General features: G+C 45.7%; 2 protein-coding genes across 3 annotated transcripts in view; both read left to right on the top strand.

Moving 5' to 3' along the window:
* LOC135401517 (uncharacterized) overlaps positions 1-3,299 on the top strand; it is a 52,038-nt gene extending 48,739 nt beyond the window's left edge. For both annotated transcript variants that reach the window (XM_064633972.1, XM_064633971.1), the window contains exons 7-9: positions 965-1,047; positions 1,906-2,024; positions 2,930-3,299. In XM_064633972.1, the coding sequence (XP_064490042.1) occupies positions 965-1,047; positions 1,906-2,024; positions 2,930-2,941 (214 nt within the window). In that variant the 3' untranslated portion in view covers positions 2,942-3,299. The remainder of the gene's footprint in view (positions 1-964; positions 1,048-1,905; positions 2,025-2,929) is intronic.
* Positions 3,300-8,744: 5,445 nt separating this feature from the next.
* On the top strand, positions 8,745-20,513 carry LOC135401521 (uncharacterized). The gene is made up of 9 exons (XM_064633976.1): positions 8,745-8,996; positions 9,249-9,294; positions 9,698-10,018; positions 11,485-11,637; positions 13,593-13,673; positions 14,564-14,681; positions 17,469-17,551; positions 18,510-18,580; positions 20,199-20,513. The coding sequence occupies exons 1-9, from the start codon at positions 8,958-8,960 to the stop codon at positions 20,208-20,210; spliced, it is 924 nt and encodes a 307-aa protein (XP_064490046.1). The 5' UTR covers positions 8,745-8,957; the 3' UTR covers positions 20,211-20,513.
* The last annotated feature ends 40 nt before the right edge of the window (positions 20,514-20,553 follow it).

Here is a 20,553-nt window from a genome sequence, read left to right as displayed (position 1 = left end):
ACCGGTAAGTTACCGTGCCTACCGGAACCATAGACAGCCTACGTTACTGAGAATCTTAAGTGTTGATTGGGTGCTGTAGACGCGGTAGCCTACTGGGCTCCCGATAGCGGTATACAGGGTGTCCTGGAAAACGTGTCAATGAATTATAATTAAAAAGTACACCGCTTAGAATCATGGGGGCAAGGACATTTGTTCTTACTAGGTTTCTGCGCCATAGTCATGATTTATTTGTTGTTGTTGTTGTTGTTGTTCTGTTCCAGACATTCATCATCCGTGTCTTCATCACTTTTCCATCACATATTGTTGTTGTTGTCGTATTCACGACAAAGTTGTCGGTTGTCATGGCCGGGCACCATGCACTTTCGCCACGCCCAGTTCCCGAAGTCGCCGTATCCACTCGAGGCAACACGTGGATCCATCCAACATCAGTGTTTCGTATGGCCTTATGTCATCAACAATAACCCAACAATGCGAATGAAATGTCCGTAGATAGAGATCTCTTAAGCTGTGTGCCTTATTTGTGTTTGCTTCTGCAGACGCTAATTGTTCGTTGGCACTGCACTTAATGGTTAGCCTGACTGCTAATTTATCCAGCGCGAAAGCAATTTAACGTGCATACATATTTATACATATTTCGATATCATTGGAAACCTTAGGTGAAACGAGACTATACTTCCAAGGTACAAAAGTATAAATCCTCCAAGGATAAAGGCGTTAGTTGTTGTTTTGTAGTTTGTTGCTCGCTTGTACTACGTCAGTTTCTCAAGGTATTCAGAGTGCGCACCGCTGCCATCGTGATGATGATGTTGATGATGATGGTGTCCTGTGAGGAACGTCTTTTCCCGAAGGTGCTCTTAAAGGGCCACAGCAAAAATAAATAAACAAAACAGTTCGGGGACGACCTGAGCGCCCCCTGATGCCTGAGATATAATGAACTCGATAACCGTTACTGATTACATTGCAGTGTAAAGATAAGGGGGACCAACGAGGCTGGGTCCACAGATTCCAAGCCTGTCTTCTTCACAGCTGGAAGCCCACCTGGCGCTGGTAAGTCACTTGATTTTTCAAGATGTGAAAATATACTGGTGGATTTACGAGAACGCTCTGTGACCCGTCGATGGTTGGACAGTTCAAGAGACCATGAATTTGCATAAGTGGCCGGAAACATGTAGAGAAATATCTTAACCCTTGCGTGATAAGATGCGCGACAAAACTGGGGAGATGTACTGCCCCCGCAACCTACCTGCAAAGTAGCAAACTTTATAGCACGAGTAATACGGTGAAGGTGTCATTACTTCGAAGGAAACAACTTTACCAGGGAATCGAAAGAAACTAAAACAGAATGTTGTATGCCGATAAAATGGAATATTTAATATCACGGCTCTTGTCCACTAATTTGACCGCTAACTGGACAGACCCTCAATTAATCTGTATAACTCGTGTCGAATGAAAGTCCTCCTCACGCCTGCAGCAGCGCAACCAACTTTCTTTTTCGGTGTATGCTCTTACATTAGTTTCCCATACTAAATTATTATGTGGCCGAAAATTATGATTGCTGATTCTGTATTCGTGATGATTTGATTATTTTTAATGCGTTTATTTGTCTTTATTTGCTCGCGTGTTGTATACATCCAAATAAGTTAGCTAGAGTCACTAAATAAGCTTCTTTTGTGACTCTAGGTATAGCAACTGTCCAGTTCGGACGTTCTTGAACCGCATTGTACATTGTATATATATATTCTTGTAGTATTTATCACCATGGAAACAGCGTGCATATCTTATTAGTGCCGTACTAACACGTAACAACTCTATTGTTCACTCGTTAAACAGAGCTTTACGTTTTCGATTATTTCCCATTCAATTCTCAGCCAAGGTTGTCTGACCATTATACATGTTGGTCTGCAGCTGGCAGTGACAGTGGTGCCGGTGGCAAAGGCAGCGATGTAGGTGGCAACGGCAGTGGCAGAACGACGTGTGGAAGCTCCTCGCTGATCGGTGCTATCACGTTTTTCGTAGTACTCGCAGTAAGCATTTTTGAGACACTTTGTCCCTCATCTTTTTCATTTCATATATGTCCTTTCCTGCCAAATTTGTTCTTTCATCGCGATAAAAAGTGATCCGATTAAAATATGTAAAAAGATATTCTAGATGAAAGACAATTAACCTCCAAATTTATAAAAGCGTCAGCTTCGCGACTTTCACGATGCAGTGTCGTTGATTGCGAGTTTTTTTGTAATTGGCATGTAAACTATATGTAATACACATAATAATGTAAACAAAATAAATGTGTGCGTACCAAAAATGTACAGCTCAGTGGCTGTACTGCAACACATCAATTTACCAAAGCCATGCATTACAGTTGTTTTTGTGCATCCTTGAATATGTGCGTACCTTCCATCGACATCTGTATATTAGAGACAAAAAAAAAGGCATATTCCGATAACTTCGTCACGTCCCCGCCTACTGATCATAAGGTTGTGGGTTCGAACCCTGCCCGAGACTCCTGTTGCAGTCCTTTAAATACGTCCTCCTCCTAAGTGCCGTGTGATTCTCTACTCAAAAATGTCAGTGACAAGATCTTCACCTGCAACCTTCTCCGGGACCAACTTATGAGACCCGAATTAACGCGCGAATCGCTGTCAAAACCTTGTACGCTGTGACAGCGAAGCGAAATGGTAGTCATAAAACATTCGTGTTATCGTTTTGTATCGACATGCGGTATATCTCCCATGCCGCAGCTCACTTCAAGACAAACGCGGTTCCAAATTGTCGAGTTTGGACTAAAGCATGATGAAACTGAAAACTTTTGAGAGAGCACCTTTGACCGCACCTCTTTGCTTGCTTTCTTCCTTTTTTTAACTGTCTGAATATGATTATGTCATGTTTCGTTGCTCGATAGCTGTTTTATTCATTCCATTACTAATTGCAGATGACGAAATAGTCACACACCTGTGTTGGTAGGATTCTACTAAAGGACATCTGACTGCAACCTGCTGCCACGGCATTCAAGAATTGACGCTGAAAGATACAACAAATGGACGCACATCAGGACTCATCTGATGATCGCGAGGCATGTCATGTCTGTGGGGTTCTTTAGCAGCAGTGGTGGCAAAACTTGAACAACAGTACGAAAATTATTGTGCACAAAAAATACTACCATTTTGATATAGAAATGTTCAGCATTTGGCCCCTCCGTACGGGTATTGTGACAGTTTGTACAAGTTACGTTGATGGTGATGTAATAAAGGAAAAAAAAAATTGTATTTACATTGAATAAACACATCTGAGGTTTAGTTGCACCAACATAAACATGCAATCCAAGTTTTACAAGCAACAACAACACTCTTTATTGTCGTGATTATGACTATGGCGTATTACGCCTTATATCAAAACTGATAATGGCACCGGAACGGACACTACTGTGATGCTGCCGACCCCATCACGAGCAGCGGCATTGGGAGAGGTCTCGTGTTTCTGGGAACCAATAAGGGAAAACCAACCTTTTGGCTCTTGCGACATCTTTGTTCATTACTTGAGAGCCCATATTCGATTACTACGTCGCCTAGGTCAGTTTTATGAATTGCTCTGCGAGGGAGTTCTGCAGAAGTTATTCAGGACAGGTTTCATGAAGAATGTTTTTCTTTCTTTCAATCAATCATGAAGAATGTTGTGAACTGAAATACCTTATTCCCGAAATAACTTCCCAAAATCCCAGTTGCAATATATACTCTAGTTCGAAATATCATGTATTAACATCACCTAATGCAACTACAAACGTGCCGGAACGACACCCAGGTATAACAAGCGGCGAAATCCGTGTTCGAATGATTGTATAGTATTGTGCCAAAATAACATACAGTGTCAATTTTACAGCAGAAAAGGAAGTGTTTGGTTTCCTGCGAGAGTCGTCTCTATCTCTCTCTCTCTCTTTCTTTTTTTTTTTTTTTTAATGCTCGTGCGGGAATGGCCGTGGTGGCACATCCTGCTCAATAGGCCTTTTTAATGCTCTCTTCGACTGGTCGTCCCGATGCTCCGGGCTGGAGCGGGTCAGATCGCATCTCACCCCGTCTCCGAGCCGGAGGAATCGTGCAGAAGACGAACGCGGCAGGTTCGAGCAGAGGAGCGGCGAGTGCTAACTCACGTGACTTCCGGTGTTTCCCTCGTAGTAAGGTGGGATCCCACCTTACTCGTAGTTGGAACAACGACGACACAAAATGCAGAACATTAAAGGCATGGCGCATGGCGCACCAGCTCCGGTGGCGCAGCGGTAACGCGTGCGCTTGGAGACTGGGAGGTCCGCGGTTCGAATCCGCGGGCCGGCTGTGCCGTCTGGGGTTTTTCCTGGGTTTCCCTCAGATGTGTAATAGGCGTATGCCGGCACAGTTCCCCTGAAGTCGGCCCATGGACGCAGCTATCCTCCCCCCGAGCGGATTCCGCTCGGTCTTCCACTTCACCCTTTCCTCTCCTCCTCTCCACCACCTTTCCCTTCCCGAGAAACATGCCGCCTATTCAGGCAGGCAGACCTCTCGGGTTCCTCCCAACGACACTCCTCCTCCTCCTCCTCCTCGGCGCATGGCGCAAGAGAAATACTATAGAAATAGCGCCTGCGAATATAGCGCATGTCTCTTCTGCCCTCTTTGCCCACTTGTCCTTGTCTACAATGAGCGTTTTCATCCAGTCCAAACACTATAGAAACACTATTCAGCGGATGCTGGCGCAGTCACGTGACCGGAACCCGACCAAATTTCGCAACCACTCCGACGGCGTTGGTGAGAGCACTCTAGAGAGCGCTCCGAGTTGGAGGAACGCGATTCAAATGAACCAATCGAATGCAGTGAGAGTGCTCTATTTCGACGAGTCGAAGGTGAAACGTCGCTCCAGAGCGCTCTAGAGCGATCGGAAGCAGCATGTCGGAGAAACCATAAAAAAACAAGCGGCATGTGTACTTTGTCATCAAGTGTGTGTATTGTCATCAATTGTGTGTATTGTCATCAAGTGGTCATCGAATGTGGCACGCAAACGCTCATGGGAACTTAGAAGACCTTAGAGCATTACGAGACGACCAGAGGCGGAGGTAGAGGAAGAACAATAACGTTCCCACTGTGCGTAGCACCAGCGTCAGCAGGAGTAAACCGTAGCAGAAGCAGACGACGAAGAAGTACCCTCAAAATCCCCGTGCTGCTTTGTGCCGCGCGCTTGGTGGAGCCTACATTCCTTGTAAAATAGGCTATTGTACTGCTTGCGACATACTTGTTTGATATCTCCAGCCCCCGTAAAAGCGGGTTACCGAACCAAGTTGCTGTGCTACCGTCGCCTTCGCCTCACTTCCGTTCCCCTGGTGGCGGCGGGGCTGCGCAGCGCCACCAGACGCAGCCCCGCCAGCTACGAGCGCCACCAGACGCGGACGGGAGAGATGGCGATCCGATAACCGCGCATCGTCTGCTAGCTCCAAATGCGTCGACGGGGCAGCGCTTTCTTCGGAATGCGGAGTGCGGATGCGTGGACCAATAAATGGTCAGAACACCTCAGGGGTAACACATCGGGAACAATCGAGAAAGTGTTGATAAGATTATCAACACTTCCTCGATTGTTCCTAAGGTGTTCTTCCGCCCTCTACGCTTCCCTGCCCAGGCGAATGAGCGCAGTGATTGAGAGTGGAGGGGCACCAACGCGTTACTGAGGTCCAGTGTTCCACAGCGTTTCTTTGCCTCATTTTGTATAAATGTATTTCTTTTTTTAATCCTAGCCAGCAAGCGAGACTTTCTTGCTTCACAAAACACTAGTGAATAAAATGAGGTAATCCCTCGCTTGTGCCAGTTTCACGAAGCAGCCGTTGTCCCTTGCATTACTGTGACACCTTTCACAAAAAGTCGACGATCGCAGGAACTGCTCAAATGTGGCCTAATCCTGGTGTACTTATGTTTCAAAAACAGTAAACAGGAACAAAAGGAAACAGGTTACAATTCCCATTGCACTCAACATTCCGAGGAAAGCACTGCCCCGTTGACGCATTTGGAGCTAGCAGACGACGCGCGGTTATCGGATCGCCATCTCTCCCGTCTGGTGCCGCTGCGCAGCACCGCCGCCACCAGGGGAACGGAAGTGAGGCGAAGGCGACGGTAGCACAGCAACTTGGTTCGGTAACCCGCTTTTACGGGGGCTGGAGATATCAAACAAGTATGTCGCAAGCAGTACGTATCCAACCGCTCGAGGACGTGCTACCATGAATAAGATACTTTCATGTCGCTGTTGTACTCGCATGACTGTTTACTGTGTCACTTGAAAGAATGGAACCTGACCGTTATCTGCCCTTGGAATGAGAAGCACATATATATGGGACCTCTTACGATAAACCGTGATATTGGCGAAGGCTGATATGTGTCGTAATATAGATAGTCTTGCTGCAGTTCCCACTGGAGTCTTGGCTTCCGTACACAAGCTGCGAATAAGTCTGAGTCCTCTATAATACGATACAACACTCTCCGGAATAAAGCACTTGTCTTGCCTGTCTACAGGGACCTCGTCAATGATTGCTCGGCGACGCGCGACATTCGGCGACGCGCCGTCTGGTGTGGCATCCGCGTGTCTCACCGTGTCTAATAGCGAATTCGGGTGGTCATTTCGTAGCAAAACGGCCGAGCGCTCGGAAATTGCTAGATCGCCGACCGAGCTGGATCACGTGACCGTTGCCACCCGAACATGATTGCTAGGAATCTAGCGGTTTTAGGTCCTTGGATCACGCTAGGGGTGGTCGCGGTCGCAAGTCTTCGAGTTCTGTCGTCTGCTAAACCACGTGATTTCAACATGCGGGCCAATGAGGGCACTCGCCACCGTTGCAGTGCGGATGTGACGACACCGGATACAGTTGAGCAATCTGCTGCTCGATCGTTTTGAGACCGAGCAAAAAAAGTGCTAGCTAGCAAATTCCGAGCGCTCGGAAAGCGCCACGCGAACATGCGAGATTTGCTTCATTTTGACCAAGCGAATATGACTGCTCGAGATCTGGCAAAAAAAGTTGCTCCGAAATGACCACCCGAATTCGCCATTAATTGCCTGTTCCCTAAAAGCGGTGCAGTATTACCAATTTCGTCGCCGGGATCAACGTTCCTGGACGCGGATAATCACCCCTTCTAGATTTTAAAACTTGGTCTGGAAAATCGTGGTCCAATTGTACACGTGGTCTAAATGAGCCGTTTCTCCCATGCTAATACTTTGCGTAGGCGTTTTATTCTAATTGTCACATACCACCAACTGTCACATGTCACCACTCGTATTCGGCAAAGTCAGCAAAGCAAAGTCAGTCTCATAAATTGTGACAATCCCCCCTGTGACACGGCAAATTGAATGTCATTCCCAGCGAATGCCATTCGCGCTGAATGACATCCGTTTCGTGTCACACGGTGAAATCAAATGACAATACATGCGAACGATACTCGCCCAGTGAATGAGTTCGGGATGAGTGAATCATTCGCTTTTCTCTCTCGCACCGGCAGCGTACCCTAGCAGTAGAGACTTAGCAAAAACGACAATGATAAACCACCTGAAGGAATCGAACACGAGTGAAAAGTTGTGCTCAATATTTTATCACGAATTTGATAACTTTTGACACGAAGGAGGGAAGGCTAAACACCGTTTTTCGGAGAACCACCCTCGTTCCCAGTGCGGTGCAGATAGGCTTCTTAGCCAATTAAGTGACTTTGATAAAGCAAGGATTTTGTGAACTAATCTATAGGTTCGCTAGTTTCGAGCAAAAGAAACAAAAATTTAACCAATGTTACTGTATAATGCTTCATATGTTCGCCACTGGTGTCTTAATTATCGACATTGACATCATTCATCGAATGGCATTCTGTTTCTTCATGTAGCACGATGCAAGGCAAACGAATGACATATGGTGCAACTGTCATTGGCTATAGGGGTGCCGTTCGGTTTGCCCTGTGACAGGAGTAAGCCGATAGCCGAACACAACGTTATTCGCCACGAGATCGAACGGTGTCTGCGCGCTGCGGAGAAACGATGAACTACCGTGGTGTGGGTAGCTTCCTCGCGTCGTCTGCTTTTACACGTTTATTCAGCGTTCAGTTCAGTAGGTGGAGCATCTGAGGAACCGAACTGTATCGTACCATCGCGGCACACGGAAAAGAACGATCAACTCCGAACCGATCGGCCGAAGTGTTATCGACACTTAAAAGGTGACCGTGTCGCCCCCTATAGGTCGGTCTCGCAGCGAATCCCATATCAGAACCATAATTGCCAGGGCGGAACAGGAAAATGATCAACTGAACACACAGATATGCATATGAGTCAGTCATTACGTCATTTGTCGTGTCATATCGCATACACTCCCGTCGGTATGGCAGTAGTGAGCCACACCTCACGTGACGAATTTCCCCATCATCATTATATTTGCTGTTGTTGTTGTTGAATGGGAATGGCGGGGGGGGGGGGGGGGGGGGGGAGTATGTTTAAGAACGAAAGGAAGAGGTAAGAGGTAATGTCAGCCAGGCTGATGCCCGCTTGCTATTAAAAAATGTATATTAAAAGAAGAATGAAATGTGAATAAGTCATGGACGGTACCTGTATAGTGATTAGATACGCTATATGAGTCAGGCCCCCTTCTAGGTGAAATGGATTGAACCATATTGGCGACACCTTTAGTGATCTATCGGGGCGACAACGCATCACGTCTGATCTTTGTACCTCGGAGTATTGTGTCTGACCTTTGTGGCCTTATCGCGATTACATATAGCGCGTGCTTCACAAGGCCCATTTCGCACTAACGCTTTTTTCCCGGCCGCGTTTTTAACGGAGCCAAACTTCGGCTCATTGGAATCTACGGAGCTCGATTGCCTTCAGGTTCTATTTTGGAAGCAAACAGAGGAGAGATACGGTAGTGTGAAACCGGCCCAAGGCTAGTTGGAAACCCACTTTCCTCGGAGGGAAACAGTCGCACAAGAATGCATAGGATTTCGATTTGGTCAGCTCTCTTACTCGCGGTAAGTCTACTTTACGATCTAGGAGGGATCACTGTGGTTCGGAAGACTGTGCTGAGGTATCCACGAGAGTAAAAGGACAGGGCGTTGGGTCGTGTGTTGCTAATAAATTACAATTTCGCTTTAGCTACCACATGATATACTTTATAAAAATAGATTTTCTATGTTAAAGAAATGGCTGGAGTTGTTAAAGAAGTGGCTTTGGAGACAGCCTTGAATATTATAGAAAAACTTTTTTTTTTTATCTTGTTCCAGGTCTGCGTGGCACTAGGTTCGCCTGCATTGGGTCACGCCAAATGTAGTAAGTATAACAGAAGTTTTATGGTTTAAGTGACGTATCTTGACAATGCATATCCTCTAATCCTTCAAAGGATCTGTACTGTAGTTTCCAGTGTATACTTTTGTATATAGTATATTGAAGTGACATAAAACCGCTGTAATGGACTCTGTCAGCAGCTGGACTCTGTCTGTCCTAACGTTCATAACGTTGTTTTGCGTCGAATATGTGGAAAGAATTATCAAAAAGACTTTCGCATCCCACTCTCAAGTAATCAGGAAACGAACCCTTTTTGAATGGTCACTTGCCCCGAGCGTGTTATGCCATGGCGAGGCCCATTTAGAATGTGAATTTATAGACCACAGCGTACATGTACATGCGTATTGTACATGCGTACTGTACATGCTTTTAACAACCTTCCTTGCAGTTCCCGAACTCCTTAAAGATGTGAAGTACGTCCCTGGAGCCGACTCGATCACACTCATTCCGCCGCGCTTCACCCCCGAGGAAGAGTGTGTGCTCAAAGGGCAGTACTGGTACGTGGCCTCGTACGCAAAAGAAGGCGAGGGACCGATACCCTGGATACCCGTACGCATCGAAGGACCCGTCGTCATCCAACACCTCACGCCCTCGACGACGTACAATATAAAAATTGCCATGAGATACATCTATACCAGCCTCACCAGCAGAAAACAAGTTGAGGAAACACCAGAATTCCCAATTGAGGCGAAAACCATAGCCCTCGCAGGTGAGTAAGAACGCAGAACTGTTACGTTTACATAATTTTGAAACCAGGACTCCGCACTCGTTCAGCGCTCTCTTGAGTCGCGGTATTAGGCATCATACACTGTCGTCTGCTACAGTAATGGACCTTTTCACAACTCTTCTGCACATGCTCTGTGACCCTGACAGCATCGAAGAAGGTTCCTTACATATTCATTACATGGCGTCAATATGGCGCCGGCTGTGCTTTGGCGCGCGTCGATCGTGTTTCGCTGGACAGCCGCTAGGATACGACGCGAGCGTGAAAAATGTTCATTCGCCGTGTCCGCGACCTACACTACTATAACAAGCACTCCAAGAAAAACGGGGGTAAATTGAGGATCAATTATAGCTTCTAGTCTCTCACAGACTTATATAGATCCATATTTTAATCCCTTAATCCTGAAATTTACGCCGCAGACGCTTCCTAAACATCGCATAAACCTCCGTGCATTTGATGCCGAAAAGGGCTAATGGTTGTAGCAGTCTGTCTGGTATCTGGTCCTCAAATGGTCCGTTCCCATTATCCTCTCCAACGGAGATAGACGCTTCTACTTTTCTGCGTTTCTGTCACCCTTGGCCCGCCAGCAATGACTCCATGACATCACACAGTGGACCTATTATCATTTAAGATGCCAGGTAGCTTCCCTCGCAGCTTTGCGTCACTTCTGCGGCGTCTACAATTCAACGTCACCTTCACCCCTGTGTTCCTGGATTGCAGTAACACCGCGCTGTGACCAGCTTGCCACACCCCACACTCCCCAAAAAAAGGGGCGTACTTTAACTAATTTTCCTTGCCATATATGTCACTCCCTCTTGGAGAGTACAATTGCTCTCAAAAAGGAGACTCCTTACTCCCCGAAGGGAGTGAGGAGTCTCCTGTAATTGTACATTCCAAAGGGAGTGACATATGTAGCAAGGGTGTACTCCCCACAAAGGAGTTACTGTGTACCCTTTTTTTAAGTGCAGCTACGGTCCTCGATATCATCGAGGACTGACGTGTGAACGCCGGGTGTTTCGACGCCAACTTGAGGTCCTTGACCATTGACCATTGAAGCTTGTCCAAGTTACTTCGCACATGGAACTCCCCTGAGCATGAGTGCCGGGCCCTTCTCTCCCTTTTTGCTTCCATGCAAGCCACTGGACTCCTCGAAGAACTCTAAACAGAACTCCGACCTGTCGTCGCTTCGCGTTCACCATAATTCATCTTCTCATAATAACCTCTGTGAAGTTGGGTAGGGTCCTGTGGGCCCCACGGGGAAACATCCCATGTCATCATCACTTCTCCTTCGTTTATTTCTCTTGTTTTGGTTGTAAGTGCGGTGTTTTCGACAGGAAGTATAACAATGCGCAGCCGTTTTCTAGCTGTTCTCTATCTATGTACGTACTTCCAGTGAAATTTCTACTGTGCCTATATACCGCTTATAATTCACTGCAATTCGATGTATTCAGTGCCACCCCCACCGACCAAGGAAATCAAACTGATGGATTCATCCCACCTGAATAAGACCCAGCAGGAGTTTGAAATTCCCTCCGACATCTTCAGTAACGTCAACGGGGCTCTCAAAAAAATCTATGCACTCGTGGCACAGGACACGGAAATAGGTGAGTAATGATATTACCAAGTCCCTGTCGTGCATTGCAATACACCTCGCCTTGTGTGTAAGCAAACGACGTCATGGTGTTCGCCAGCGCCACCAATTTGGTAGAGTTGAACTATACGCTCGAAGCTAGAGGTGAACAAAGTCGCGCCCGAAATCCACGGTCTTGAGAGGATTACTATGGTCCCTGAAAGGGACGCGACCTTCGGTCCTACTTTTCTTTGCGGGAGGCGAACAATGGCTTTTGGAATGGAACAACGAGGCGTTTGGAGGTGAACAATGCCCATTCGTGGAACCCAGCCTTCCCTTTCCGATTTTGTTTCGGTTTCAGTGTGTCTACCAACGTCATGATGACCATGATGACGTTTCTCGGGTAGGTCTATTGTAGTCTCCAGAAGACGTGGTCTGTGCTCGGTGCGTGATCGACCGGATATAGATTCAATGCACTAAGCCGAGGTAGCCCCAACCCTGAAATACATGAAGAATGAAAACGACAACAACAATGGTGTTCCCTGTCGCAAAAAAAAAGAAAGAAAAACATGCAAAACATTTAGAAGACAGAGACATGTCACGTCTGACCCCTACCGTACCGAAGCCGTGGTTTCATCCAGAGTTCGAGGTAACTCGTTACAAGTAACTCGTTACTGTAAATAAGTTCCTTTTTTTCGGTAACTTATAACTTAACTCGGTACTTTTGCGCCGTAGTAACTTTCAGAGGAACTCGTTCCTTTTTCAGGTAACTTTGTCAAAGTAACTTAAACTAAGTTCCAAGTTACTTTTAATTCGCTTTTCACTCACGTCCACATATTCTCTTGCTTTCTCTCCGGTTCTTTCACGGCATTTTATGCCATAAAGCGTGATATTCAATCAATGACAGTATTCTATTCAGGAAGTAGGAACCGCTGACATTGAAATGAAGCAGAACCATTGTGCGCCCACATGGAGTAAGATGCAAAGCGTTCGAACTGTTGGACATAAACGAAAACGATCTAAGCGTGTTGCACTCCTCCGCAGTCAACTCAAGGTCTAACTCAACTGCTCACGCGCGATGCACCTGTGTAGTGCTATTTTGTGTCCGAAGTAACTTGGAAGCAACTCGTTCTTTTTTTTTAAATAACTCCGTAACTGCGAGTTACACTTCAGGCTGAAGAACTTCGTTATTAACTTAGTTACATTTCTCACACGATAACTTAACTTGTAACGAGTTGTTTTGACGGGTAACTTCTCGATCTATGGTTTCATCAGGTGTTTGCTTTCTATAACGCGTTACATGAGCAAAAGGGATTTTAGTCCACACGAAATAATGTTCCAGTGCGCCTGTCTATGTTGTAATCTTGAACCTCGTACAAACAAATTTATCTGGATTATGTTGTACACACAGTGCAAGGTATGGAATGGTTACACAAATGCTATACAAGTCGTCCCCGAAACTCGCACCACCCGGTGGATTCGTAATGCAGCACACCACCATGACTAGAGCTGGAACCGCATGGCGCGTATTTCAGCGCGAAAAACGCGCCGTGGTACGCTTGGCGCAAAATTTCACGCAGAGAACCGGTTCCCAAGGCGTGCCTGAGAGCGTCCCCAGCAACACTGCTGGATTTTCTCTATTGCCGGGCTCCCCGTTTCATGACGTGCATTTGATCCATACGATTTGGCCCGCGTGTTTTCGCCGGTGCGTTTTCCGCCCTGAAATACTCCCCCTGCTGTTCCAGCCTTACGGAACGTTTTCTTTAGTTTGAGAAAGAAAAGAAAGACATGTACGGGGGGGGGGGGGGGGGGGACAGAACATGAAGTGACACTGTGCGCATCCACGAGCGACATCGAAAAACGTTGAGGCCTGCGGAGCTCCATCCTTGCTCTAATAACCCTGTCCTGTTTTATTTCAAACTGCAAGTGCTCTGGTGGCCGTACCAGCATAAAAGCCTAATCAAGTGGTTCTGTATTGTTCTTGAGCAGATAAATGCGAGGAGCCAGTTACGTGGAGAATAGCCCATTCGCACTCCCCCATCAAGTGTTACAAAGCTGGAGCCGAAAACGGTAAGCTTTAACTGAACTGCATTCCAATTCATACTTATAAAGGGAATCAAAACACCAGAGGCAGGTCAGTGCCTCTTTTAGTCTCTTAATGCCAACTTATTGATACGCGTGTTTCATTGGTACGAGAAATTAGTGAGAATTGCGGTTGATGTTCCCTCCCACATATTTGCTATGAATACCTCGACGCGTTACGTTTTTTTGCATTCCCTTTTGAGGACGGTAGCGATGTCGCGGAGGTAAGCATTGCTTCAATGAATCGTGTGTCGGAGATCACGTCAAAAGTACCCCAGGTGGTCGAAATTATCCGCAGTCCTACCCAGCGGCACGTGCAGCTTGTACCCACACAGACGTGGGCGGACTCCAATTACCATATTGTATTTCTTTTTCCTCGTGACACGGTATACGTGAAGAGGGTGGAACTGAATAGACGAGTTCAGAAAATCCCAGTGCTCTTTGCGCACGCATTGCAACCTGTGCGCTTGCTGAGCGGGGGAACGAAGAATAATCCTTCACATTTAGCCTTCGCTGACCTTGACACGTCGTGGACAATGGACCGGTAGGGGAGAAATCGAAACAGTTTGGAGGCCGCCCGTTTCTTTTGTATTAGTAAACTCCCACAGTTCAAAGCGGCGCTAAGCACTCTGGGATTTTCTGAACTCGTCTATTCAAGACACATGGCGAGGGAATTTCTCGTGCATTATTGAACACATGCACCAAACTGTTCAACGTAGGGTATCTGTAAAATTCAGGAAGGGAGATACATCTTGCAAGAAGCCATTACTGTATTTTGCAAAGAACTTTTTCCTTTTCTTTTTTTTTTCTGTGTTCGTGTTTTGGTGATTTTCAGAGCTGCTTCATAGTACAACACTCTTGTACCTGTCGTTTTACAGAGCTTCATTTACCTTGTCAGTTTAAAGATGACAGTGCGCTGACATGCGTATTGGGGTCGCAAGAAGGATGCGATGGCGATATGTGCAATGGACCACTGACGCCTGGCGTCAAGTACGGGTAAGCTTCCCTTTGAAGTTGCATCAACTGCTCTAGACTTAGCGCCTGGAGATTATGGGGCGAAAGCGTGAGACGGATTGATCGTTCCCTTGATGTATCGCATGTAGGAAGCTTCATAGGACCCGTGACATCGATTAAGACTATAGGGAACATAGGGACTATAGGGGACTAATACCCCTGACACAAGGGCGCGTCTCAACTCCCTTACAGAAAGGGACACCTAACGAAATGGTGTTGCGTGACATGACACACGGCAAAAGAATCTCCTTTTAGGAAGTGGTCCTTTTGGGAAACTGAGACCGGCGATCTCCTTTTCATCTGTAAAGGCGCATGGCGCAGCCTCGGACGAAGGCCGATACGACGACAGTACTCTCGAACGAAGGCTAGATCGTGTTGTAATTGTCAAGTACAGTATTTTCCGTTTTATAACGCGCACCGCAATGTTGTACAAGCTTCTGTGCTGCCACCACTATACACAATACACCAACCAAGGCGGTGTATAATATATGCATATGCTTCATTTGAAACATATTTATTTTCGCGTCCCTTCTCAATCACGCTGGCCTTCTGAAATGAATTCAGGATTATTGACAGCTCAATGGCATCCTTAAGCAGCATCGTGAACTCCAGCGCCCTTTCGCCGGCTTTGTCATCTGACCCTAAGAGATTTGTGAGAAACTCACAGCACACCCTGAAAGAGGCTAGAATTTGTACGACACCGACCAGAAAAGCAACTATGTAGGAAAATATTTCCGTGTATAACGCGCACCGTTAGATAACGCGAAGGACCTCTTCAGAGCACTTTTTAATGTATAACGCGAGCGTTATACACCGGAAAAAACGGTACTCGAAGTCCGCGTGCAGATATTGCAGTTGCAGTACGTATTTTGAATTCATTGGTCATCACTGTTCCTTATACGCGCTGTAGATTAAAATTCTTTCACCATCACCACCACCACCTAGATTAAAATTCGGCGGAAAGTACGCATGTTCATAATGGGCCACAACTCAGGTGGCGAATTTCTCCATTCATCATCATCAGTATATTTGCTGTTGTTGTTGTTCGCATAATTACTAGTGGTTGCATTTTCAATTGGACTCATAATAATTAAGGTATGACATATTTGGGTGATACACTGGCTGAGTTTAGCCAACAATCAATGCTGGATCAACATTACATATATTTCTCATCAGCCGAGGCTCCGAACCGAGCCTGAACCGAGAACAGCAAAAAATAAAAATAAAATGCGGAACCGGCAGAGCGCTGTCCTCTTATACAGTTATACTGTGCTGCTATATTTGAGCGAACGTGGGGCAGAGTTATGGAGCCAGTGCTAGACCAATCTTGCTTACGTGCTCTCATTTGGTACTTGTAAACACCGAGGCTTCGAGCGGCGTGTAAAACTACTACACTCCACTACTTTAAAGTGGGACTCCGCAACAAAATCACCACAAACGTTGTGGTATATATCCGTAACGTTTGGAATGTCAGGAACACGTGAACGAAATATCTCGTTCTAAAACTGCGCAGATTTCATTCAAACGAATTTATTACGAAGCGAGCCTTTGTGAAGCGAGAGGGCACTGAGAAGCAACGCAATGCTGACGTAACCCGGCATCCGACAAGGGAGAGTGCAAGTTTCGAAGCAGACGACAATGCTGGATGATGTCACGGTATCCTCCTCCGTGCCAACGCCACCTAGATAGAGAAGGCCTGTTTAATGCCTCCTCTCCCTCCTTCGTACGTGAACACATATAGTCCGAATTCGTCTGCTACAACGATTCGCGATTCTGTCAGTTGAAGAACGCAAATGATGGCAGCTAACACAGCTAAGTTCGTGAATTTGAACTTGTAGACTAAGAGTGCAACGGGCTTTCCAGAAAATTACTCTTGAGAAAAATATGGAACCGTTTTGCGCTTTATGTTGTTTTCCCATTTAGTACGCGAGGACGTCCATTACTCGCAGACGACAGTGGCTGCCCATGCGGCTTACGGTGGCTCGTCTCCATGACTACGACCGCTGAAAGCATGTTCGCGATTCGCTATCGGCCGTTGAAAACCCGATCCTTATTGGCTGGCTCCTAGTTGTTACGTCATGGCGATGAGTAAGCAGGTTTTCCCTATCTAGGTGTTGTTGTCCGGACGTACCGCCATAGTATGGAGCTGTGTTTTCTGCTCTTTGCATTTCGGTTTCGGTTTGTTTCGGTTATGTAGACATATAAAGTCAGAATTCGTCTGCTGCTGCGAATTCAAGAACTCGCAAATGATTGATGATTGCACTGTAGACCTGAATCTAGACAAAAAGTGCAACACGGCGTTCCAGAAAGTCAGTCTTGAGGAAGATATGGGACAGTTTTGCGCTTTACTTAAAAGTTTTCCCATTTAATACGCGGAGACGTTCAATCACTACTCGCAGACGACGGTAGTTCGTCTCCATGGCAACGACCACTGAAAGCTCGTTCGTGATTAGCTACCGCCGTTGAAAAGACGATCCTGATTGGCTGACTCTTAGTTGTTACGTCACGTCGACAAGTAAGCAGGCTTACACACCTGCTTGGGCTGCGCCTCTCCACGTCACGAGTCACGTGCACGGGAACCACGTGACGTCACGACGTTCCCTTGTCCTCGCGCGCCCTATGTTGGTCACCTGCGCACGTCGTTCTTTCAAGGGAGCTCATTTTATTCGTTGCAGAAAACGCTGCAGCGAAAAACAAACCATTCGATGCCTGCTGTTGCCTGTGACGTAATCTGAATCAACTGGATCAATGTCACCGATTACATTGCAGGGTAAAGCTAAGGGCCATTAACGAGGCTGGGTCCACAGATTCCAAGCCAGCTTTCTTCACAGCTGGAAGCCCACCTGGCGCTGGTAAGTCACTCGATTTTTCAAGATGTGAAAATATACTGGTGGATTTACGAGAACGCTCGGTTACCTCTCGATGGCTGAACGGTTCAAGAGGCGGCGAATTTGCAAAAGTGGCCAGTGACATGCTGAGAAATATCATAACCTTCTCGTGACAAGATGCGCTACGAAACTGAGATGTACTTTCCCCGCAGCTTACCTGCAAAGTAGCACATTTTATAACACGAGTCATACGGTGAAGGCGTCGTTCTCTTTTATTCCGAAGGAAATAACTTAACCGAGGCATCGAAAGAAAAACACAGTGTGATCTCCCAGTGACAGAGAATATATAGTTATTAATCTCAAGAGTAATTTACATTAATTTGACCGCTAATTGGACAGTCCGTCAATCAGTCTGTGTAAGACATGTCGAATGAAAAACTTCCTGATGCCCAGCAGCACAACTAACTCGCTTTTCGGTATATACTCTTACATTAGTTTCCCTTACTAATTTATTATGTGGCCGAAAATTACGCATTTCTGATTCTGGATTCTTCATTACTGTTAATGCGATAATTTGCCTTTTCGCGCGTTGTACATCCAAATAAGTTACAGGGGAGGGGGGTATATGTTTACTAGAAAGAAAAGAGGAAAAGTCAGCCATGCTACCGGGCCAACAGTTAACGGGTATGGCAACTGTCCAGTACGGACATTCCTGAACCGCATTGTGTATTTTTGGAGTGTTTATCACCATGGAAACAGTGTGCATATCTTATTAGTGTCGTGTTAACACCGTAAAACAACAACAACTTTATTACGGGGTGATAGCTGAGGAGTTTCATCGCCGGGGCGATACTCCTACCCCATTAACACCGTAACAATTATGTTGCAGTCTCTCGTAAAATCGAGCTCTACGTTTTCGATTAATTCTCATTTAGTTCTCTGCCAAGGTCGTTTGAGCATTATACATGTACATTGTTTGCAGCTGGCAGTGGCAGAACAGTCAGTGGAAGCTCCTCGCTGATCGGTGGTATCACATTCTTCGCAGTTCTCGCAGTAAGCATATTTTTTAGACACTTTGTCCCTGACCTTTTTAATTTCAAATGCGTCCTTTCCTGACATGCCGCTTTGTTGTTCCACCGCGTTACAATCTTATTTGATCAAAATATGTAGAAAGATATCTAGATGAAATACAACCTGCAAATTTATAAAAGCGATAATCAGCTTCTTGGCCTTTTCTGCATCCAACCATGCCGTTTCGTCGACCGCAAGTTTTCTTCTTTTTATTTTTTAATTGGTATGTAAAGTGTATACACATAATAATATAAAAAATATAAATGTGCGTGTACCAAAAGTGTACAGCACGGTGGTTGTATACTACCAAGGCAGACATTACAGTTGTCTCTGCGCATCCTGCAATATGTGCGTACTTTCCATCGCCATCTGTACATTAGAGGAAAAAAAAAAGGCATATGCTGATCAGGAACGCCCCCGCCTACTGATCTCAACGTATCGGGTTCGAACCCTGCCCGAGAATCCGGCGGTAGAAATTCCTTAGACACGTCCTCCTCCTAACTGCCGTACAGTTCTGTGCGAAAAAAAAAAATTGTTGTACACAGGACAACGGGACCCACTTATGAAACCCTCAGCTGTGGAGAATTAACACATAGTAATCGATGTCAAAATCTTACACTGTGGCAGCGACGCACAGTGGCAGTCACAAAACACTTCGTGTATTGAAAATGCGCACTATAGTGGCAATGGCTTCTGTAAAAACAGCCATCACGTTTATCGCAAGTGCTTACAACACATTAGGGTGTTTCTCTTAAGAGTGACCCCTAATTATTAAAAAAAAAATGTACTTGAGACAAAAATTAGAAACCTTCTGGGTCATACTTGTGAAGGTTTTTGCCGCCCAAACAGGTAGTTTCCATCAGTGTACCTCATTAATTTGTCTAATTAGCTTAACTGAACTCAAAAATTCCAAAGAAAAGGTAACGTTTTTTTGCGCTAATTAGAAAGCCCATGGCCACAACACCCCACTTCAGTCACAATTACAGGATCTTTCACTATTTCGTAAAATTGGAATGTCTCAGAACTGGTGTCGAGGCTATGCGAAACCGAAACTATGATCTTTCATCGTTTCTGATAATATGTTTATTGTCGGCTTGTGGGAATGAAGAAAGGACGGCGAAGCGTTGAAACGCTCGGTTTTCAAAACTTTATCATCGATGCGGCAGTATTACGAAAAGTACCGAAACAACTGTACAACAAACAAACAATTAATGAAACAACTGTAACCTTTAGCACTCTGTACATGTAATGCATACCTGTGTTTAGTATTTCTCTCCCCCTGAATAGAACCTATGTAGGAAGAGAGATAACAAAGCACGACAGTATCATGTGATTGGGATAGAGCGTGCTTGTTTGCTTCCCTGAGCCTCAACTGTCTGTGTAACTAAGTGTAAACATAAAACGCTGATTATCATCTTAGACCGACATGCGGTAAATTATACCCATGCTGCTGCTCACTTCAAGAAAAACGCAGTTCCAAATTGTCGAGTTTGGACTCTTTTTTTTTCTGCTTCTTCTTTCTTTTTTAATTGTCTGTAGGGTTATGTCATGTTTCGTTGCTCGATAGCTATTTATTCATTCATTCCATTACTAATTGCAGATGACGAAATAGTCACACCTGTGTTCGTAGGATTCTACTAAAGGAGACCCCTGTTGCAACCTTGTGCCACGGCATTCAAGAACTGGCGCTGAAAGATGCAACAAATGGCCGCACATCAGAACTCGTCTGATGATCGCGAGGCATGCCATGTCTGGGGGGTTCTTTACCGGGAATGGTGGCAAAATTTGAACCAAATCACGGGAATTCTTGTGTTGTGTAGAAATGTTTGCATTTGACCCATCTTTACAGGTACAGCGACACTTTGTACAGTTACATTGAATAAACACATCTGACGATTAGTTGCACCAACGTAAACATGCAATCCAAGTTTTATAGCAAAACTAACACCCTTTAT

Source organism: Ornithodoros turicata, chromosome 7 (assembly GCF_037126465.1).
Source record: "Ornithodoros turicata isolate Travis chromosome 7, ASM3712646v1, whole genome shotgun sequence".
Lineage (NCBI taxonomy): Eukaryota > Metazoa > Arthropoda > Arachnida > Ixodida > Argasidae > Ornithodoros > Ornithodoros turicata.
Note: the sequence above shows the minus strand (reverse complement) of the source record. Positions and strands in the feature narration are given on the sequence as shown.

What these genes read in the sequence shown, in the direction of transcription:
- LOC135401521 (XM_064633976.1), top strand. Translation starts at nt 8,958, where the DNA reads ATGCATAGGATTTCGATTTGGTCAGCTCTCTTACTCGCG. An exon ending in GGCACAGGACACGGAAATAG is followed by an intron (nt 11,638 to 13,592) that starts GTGAGTAATGAT and finishes GTTCTTGAGCAG; the next exon opens with ATAAATGCGAGGAGCCAGTT. An exon ending in TGGAAGCCCACCTGGCGCTG is followed by an intron (nt 17,552 to 18,509) that starts GTAAGTCACTCG and finishes CATTGTTTGCAG; the next exon opens with CTGGCAGTGGCAGAACAGTC.